The 6,455-nt window shown below is 55.7% G+C and overlaps 1 protein-coding gene across 5 annotated transcripts in view; it reads right to left on the bottom strand.

Annotated features, from left to right (window-relative positions):
* Window positions 1-139: 139 nt before the first annotated feature.
* Window positions 140-6,455, bottom strand: part of ADAMTSL2 (ADAMTS like 2) — a 28,482-nt gene continuing 22,166 nt past the window's right edge. For all 5 annotated transcript variants that reach the window (XM_049832525.1, XM_049832529.1, XM_049832526.1 and 2 more), the window contains 5 exons: window positions 5,470-5,625; window positions 3,914-4,084; window positions 3,590-3,766; window positions 2,321-2,465; window positions 140-1,040 (listed from right to left, as the gene is read on the bottom strand). In XM_049832525.1, coding sequence (XP_049688482.1) covers window positions 922-1,040; window positions 2,321-2,465; window positions 3,590-3,766; window positions 3,914-4,084; window positions 5,470-5,625 — 768 coding nt within the window. In that variant the 3' untranslated portion in view covers window positions 140-921. The remainder of the gene's footprint in view (window positions 1,041-2,320; window positions 2,466-3,589; window positions 3,767-3,913; window positions 4,085-5,469; window positions 5,626-6,455) is intronic.

The following is a 6,455-nucleotide window of genomic DNA, read 5'->3' as shown; positions in this document are numbered from 1 at the left end:
CGCCCCACTGTCCAAGCAGCTGCAATTCCCCTGACCCTGCTCTGCTCTCCCCAGGCACCAACAAGTTCATAGCCCCAACTCCAGTATTCCCAGCACAGGGCACAAACACCCACTACAAACTGGAGAATAAAACAAGATACCACCATAAATATGACAACTTTATTAAAATATACATATGAGTACAAATTAATGATTATATGGATAAAGTTCACTGTCTGTAAACAAATATATTAAAAAAGAGCACGTCTTTTTTGTGATATAAAGTGCAGTTATGTTTCCATATTATATACAATATGTCAGCATTACGGGGGGGAGGTGTAAGGACTACGGAACTAACATTTGATTATAAGATAAAATTCTCTGAAAAAGTATACACCTACATATTACAAAAAAAGGGCTTGGGCTTGAGTTCATTTAGCAAACGAATATCAGCTTCCCACCACATTAAATGCAGCTAACGAGAGCGCGCAGGTCTCGGGGATAAATTAGGAGAGAGGCACTAACCCCCTTTGTGAAGGGAAACTTGCACTTCACGGGGTTCGCGCCTTCCCCTCGTCAACCCCAAACTTGCATCGAGGAAAGAAACCAAAAGGACAAGACCTTGTGAAACACGTGCATGTGTCTGCAGTTCGGGGGAATCAAATATACACGACTTTATGTACAGCTCTGATAACGGGGGCTACCAATGTACAGTGGTAACGGCTTTGCAACCGAGCCGTGCCGGCACTGTTCCTCTACCTGGGAGAGGGACAAGGATAGTAGTTCTGCATCGGTGGGGCAAAAAGAAAAACAAACAAACGAAAACCAAACCTTAACACCAGTCTGTGGGATGTGTAGCGCTTACTAAATGGTACACGGAGCCCTTGCTAAGGGAGGGGTGCCGGCCCGGTGTGTGCCGTGGGTGCCGGGTGCTGCCGGGCACTAGGAGTGGGGTGCGCGGCAGGAGCGGCAGCAGGCTTTGCTGTAGTACCAGTGGCTGCACAGGTTGACTTTGATGGCCAAAGCACAGTTGGTTCCTGCCTGGTCCTGGCAGCTGTCGTCTGGGGGAGAGAAGGCAAAAGGTACCGATATGGGAAAGAAAAAGAAAACAAAGCAATCAAGCTCATGAGCTCTTTTTTTCCCCCATACACAGCCTGCCCTAAACACCACGGGCTGTGCAACAAATCACCCCAGCTCCAACTGCCACCTCCCTGATAGCTGGCAGAGCATCCCCTGGAAAACGCCATGGAGCTTCTCCATAAATATCATCATCAGTCTAAGCAAAGGCATGAGAAGTTTGACCCGTTTCATCACACCTGGCCTGGCTTGGCGAGTCTTATTTGGTCCCAGCCCCAAAACCCAAGCTCTTCCTTGCGAAACAGAGCTGCCCAGGGATTGCTGGAGCCACCATGGGAGCCTGGCACCGAGCCACCCCCAAGCCAAGGGCCTCCCATGGTAGGGCACAGCGTGACCCCAACACACTCAATTTCTGCCCCAAAAAGGCTATGTGAGAAAGAGAACAGGAATCCAGCAGTGTTACAGCAGGAGTTCGGTGCAAGAGAGCTGCTGGAGAGATAGAGGGAGGAGAGCAGAAACTGCTATGATGTTCTCCCAGCTTCCTTTAGAGCACTATTTTGCTTCAAACCCACAGGATTTACAGTTATATAGAGATATTTTGCTTAAAATCCATAGGATGCATGAAACCAGGCTGCTCCTAGGGCAGGCACCTTGCTATGAGGGGACCACGAGGCACCTCGCAAGCACCGTGCCGCATCCCGGACCCTGCAGGAGAGGTCAGCCGAGGGCACCCAGCGGGTCCGGAGCCGAGCCAGGAGCCAGCCCCAGATCTGCTCTCATTTTCATGCTTTTCTCCCCCACCGTCCTTATTCCCAAATCCTATTAAAGAATTAGAACTGCGTGTTCACTAAAGATCACAGGGGCTTTGAGCCAGCAGACGAGTCAGATAACGAGATAGTTACAAATCCCGCAGGACATTTGGAGACCAAAAATCATTAAAATAATGGCACAGACAAAACTTCCTAGACATTAGCTGGAATCACACAGAAGCAGCACCCGAGTCAGCTCTCCAAAGCTTCCTTTTATCTTAAGGTCAGACAACGCTTCTTTTGAACTCTCCCCTTAATTTAACGGGGTTACCTCCAGAAATAGCCAGTGCACGGTGCCCCATTACTTGGGTGCAGAAGGAGAGTCGTCCCCTTTCTGCCCTCCCTGGGATGACTATCAAACTGGGGGTCGGTGGAAGCCAATATGCTGGGTGGTGCTGCTTGGGGGGATCGGTGGAAAAATCAATGCCGGAGGTGCTGTTGGCAGCGGGGCTCACCTGGGGGCTCCGTGGGGCAGGGCTGCAGGTCGCAGGTCTGTTTGCCCACCGGCTTCACCAGCGGGTCGCAGCCCCGGACGATGTCCTTCCCTTGGTAGCACTTCACATCCCGCATCCTCACTCCGATGCCGCAGGTTTTCGTGCACTGGGGAAGAGAGAGGGGGAGGTGAGGCAAGACCCTGCCGTCGCGGGGGTCTGCGCTAAGCCAGGATCTGCTCAAAAAAAGCTGTGCTCGATGGAGATGTCAGGGAAGGGAGGTAAACTCTTTCCCCTGGCTGAATGTCACGTCTCAGCCCCACACCGCTGGCCTCTTGCTCCGTCTTTGCTGCCAGCACCATCAGCCGCCCGCAGCAGCCTCCGCCCGGGGATACGTGGATGCGCTCCCATTCCCTGCCGCTGCGATCCTCCCTCCTCCTCCCACTGCCCTTCGCAAAGGGCCGCGAACGAGCTGGCCCAGTCCGTACGCTGCTCCGTGGCACCAGGGTGGCTGCAGCCACCCCGAGGCTGTGGGACCCCCCCCCCCCCAGCACCCCAGGCGTGGGGCTGCGGCGTCAGCGTCTCCGCGCGTCGTGCCACGGATTTGCAGAGCCGCTCCTGGGCCCGGTGCTCGGTGCCTGCTGCCCTTTGGATGCCTCGTCAGGCTGGGATTACGGCAGGGCTGCTTTGGCTAATTATAGGCTGCAATGACGGTTTGCAAGACTAAACAAAACGAGGCGCCTGGAGCGTGGACGAGGAAGGCTTGCAGGGAGCCGGCCGCAGCCCTTCACAGCTCCTCGCCCACCCTCGCTGGGCTCAGCCTGGACCCCGGCTGCCTTCGCAGACCATGCAGGGTGCTGGGGCAAACTGTGCTCCCAACTCTGCATCCCCAGGGCAGCCATCCCTTGGGCTCCATGGACACCTCCAGCCACATTCCCACCAGTGGTTGGAGGGAAAAAGAGGGAAAAAGACAGAAAAAAAGAAAAGAAAGAAAAAAAAAGAAGAAAGCCAAAGCCCACCCCAAACACCTCTCCTCTCATTCGTGTTCTCCCTGAGCACAGCCAGTCCCAATTGCACTGTGGCAGGGCAGGCTCTCTGCCCCAAGCTGCCAGTGCAGCAGAAGTTCCCCCCTGGGTGCTCCCTCAGGGGCTGTGTTTTGCAGAGCTTTGCCCATCTCCTTGGGGTATTTCACAGGCAGCGTGACCCTTGGTACGAGGCGATGGGGCACCACAGGCTCAGGGCAGGCACATCTTGAAGAAAAGGCATTTCCCCCCTATCTCCCTCCCAGCTTACCTCCGACCAGGGGGTCGTGTACCACTTGAAGCACGGCCGCTCAAAGCACGTCGTCTCCTCCACGGGCTTCTTGGCGACGTCGCAATCAGCGGGGTTGCGGGTCTTGATCTTGCCGTTGACGATCTCCAGGCAGAGCACGATCCTCTTCTTCACGCCCCGGCCGCACGTGGTGTTGCACTTGCGGGGACACGAGTGGGGCTGGCTGAGACCCACGGACCCCGGTCCAACCCCACCGCGGGGCATCCCTCCTCCATCACCCCCCAAAGCCAAGCCCCCCAGCTCCAAGAACCCCCCAAGCCCAGAACGGGGCAGGGGTTCACTTACCCGTTCCCAGTCCTGTGCCAACCAGTGCGAGGGGCAGTTCTTGTCCCCGCAGGGATGGATGGCCAGCGGCTTCGTCTCCAGGTTGCACTGCGACTCCGGCACCACTCGCCCGTCGCTGGTTTTGCAGTACACGTGCCGGATCATCCTGCCCTGCCCGCAGCCGCCGCTGCACTGAAACCGCAGCGGGCACGGTGGGCGGTCAGCGGTGGGGAAGGCGGCACTGCTCCCGTCCCCGTCCCCATCCCCACAACGGGGACAGAGATGCCTCCGTGGGGCTCAGCTACCTCCCCAACCCCACCTTCCCCCAAATCGTGGAGGGATTATTGGGTGTCAGCTTAGAATAGCTGCAAGGAAGCTCAGCGCATCCTTCCCCAGGCAGCTCCACCACAGCCAACATATCCCATGGCCCCATCATGTTGGCGCTGAGCAAGATTCAGCATCTCTCAGGCCAGGCGGGAGGGGAAACACCACGAGCAGGGAACCCCGGGGCAGCTCTCAAAGAGGTCAAGGCAAAGGAGATCAAGCAAGTGGCTGGAAATATTTCCCCCCCCCACTGCAAAGGGCCAGGCGGGCACTGCCCCGAGCACCGGTGGAGGCAACCAGCGCTCCCCGGCTCTTTTGCGGCCGCTCTTGCAGAGACACATGATGTTTCAGCGCCGCTGCTGCCATGGAAACTACTTATTTTTAGCTGATGTTAATGTATCAAAACCTGGGTAAAAATAGCTTGGGAGGGAAGGGGTGTCTGTAGCAGAGCTGTGCAGGAAGGAAAAGGGGGGGGGGTGAATAGGGGAAAAGGGGGAATAGGGGAAGGGAAAAAAGGAGGGAGAAAAGAGGGGGAAAAAAGGGGAGAGGAGAAAAGAGGGAGAAAAAAGGGGAGGGGGAAAAGAGGGAGAAAAAGAGGGGAGGGGGAAAAGAGGGAGAAAAAGAGGGGAGGGGGGAAAAGAGGGAGAAAAAGAGGGGGGGGAAGAGGGAGAAAAAGAGGGGAGGGGGAAAGAGGGAGAAAAAGAGGGGAGGGGGGAAAGAGGGAGAAAAAGAGGGGAGGGGGGAAAGAGGGAGAAAAAGAGGAGGGGGAAAAGAGGGAGAAAAAGAGGAGGGGGAAAAGAGGGAGCAATAAAGTAGAGGGGGAAAAGACGGGGGAAAAAGGGGAGGGGGTAAAAGGGGGGGAAGGGGGAGGGGGTAAAAGTGGGGGGGAAAGGGGAGGGGAAAAAGAGAAAAAAGGGGAGGGGGAAAAAGGGGAAAAAAGGGGAGGGGGAAAAAGGGGAAAAAAGGGGAGGGGGAAAAAGGGGAAAAAAGGGGAGGGGGAAAAAGGGGGGAAAGAGAGGGGGAAGTGAAAAGTGGGGGGAGGGAAAAGGAGGGGGGGAAGAGAAAAGGGGAGGGAGGAAGGGAGGAGGGGGGGCGAAGGAGCTGCCTGCCGGTCTGTCGGAGCTGGGAGCTGCCAAGGAGGATTAATCCAACCCCAAAACTCCCAGCACAGCAGTCACAAGCAAGCCTGCAAGCAGGGCCAGCTGCAACGGGCCGTGATGGCCACTTGGCCGGCCAGCCCGATCGGAACTCACCGGTCCCCAGTCGGAGACGGTCCACTGCCGGTCGCAGGGTGGCCCTGTGCAGTTCTTCTCGGCCAGGGGCCGGGCGCTGGCATCGCAAAGCTTCTCGTCCTCCGAGCAGCGGATGTCCCGTGTCACCACGCTCCGCTCTCCGCACCGGGCTGAGCACTGCCGGGAGGGCATGGGGGGCACGGTGTCACCAAGGGGTCCCGCTACGATAAGAACTGCTTTCTGGGGGGGTTTGTTGGGGTTTTTTTTACATTTTTAACATGAAATGCTAAAGACATGCAATGACAACGCATAGGTGACTGGCTGTGCAACAATCCGTAGCAAAGCCGCCCCTCTTCCCCAAAACCGCATAACAGCTTCAGCAGTCAGGTTCAGGTGCAGGAGGGCTGTATCCTGCCTGGGTGCTGTGCAAGCTCTCCACCGGGTGATGCCAGAGGGTGAAAACCCAAGGCACCAAAAATGCCTGATCAGAGCTGAAAAGTTTTAGCTGTCACCTAGAGAGAGGGTGAGATCTCCCTCGCCTCCTTCCCAGGAACAGCCAGCTCCTTTCCACCTCTTTGGAGAATGTTTTCCCCAAACCGCAAAACTGAGATTTTTATGCTGTGGATAAATTTGGCACCGTGCAGCCCAGTGACATTATTTAGAACTGGATTTGAGTTACTACAGTCTCACATACACACATTTGCTCCATGCATAACGTAAAGCAGGGAAAAGTGTCAACAGCACAGCACTCAGACGCACCACGCTGATATGTTAATCCTCAGATCCCAGAAATGTGCTTTTTTTTTAATGCCTATTTCCCCAGCCAACTTGGCACCCTACTTCAGATGGGATCCAAATGAGATTAGCTTTGCTGCTGGCTAAGAACGAACTACTCCAGGACTGTCTCAAGCAATCTGTCCCTGACACATGCTGGAGGAGAATACAGATTTCTGTAAAATAAGCCACTCCGGTTTGCTACGCTGGTCAAAATAACGTGCCAGCACGTG

Source organism: Accipiter gentilis, chromosome 29 (genome assembly GCF_929443795.1).
Source record: "Accipiter gentilis chromosome 29, bAccGen1.1, whole genome shotgun sequence".
NCBI classification, from domain to species: Eukaryota; Metazoa; Chordata; class Aves; order Accipitriformes; family Accipitridae; genus Astur; species Astur gentilis.
Note: the sequence above shows the minus strand (reverse complement) of the source record. Positions and strands in the feature narration are given on the sequence as shown.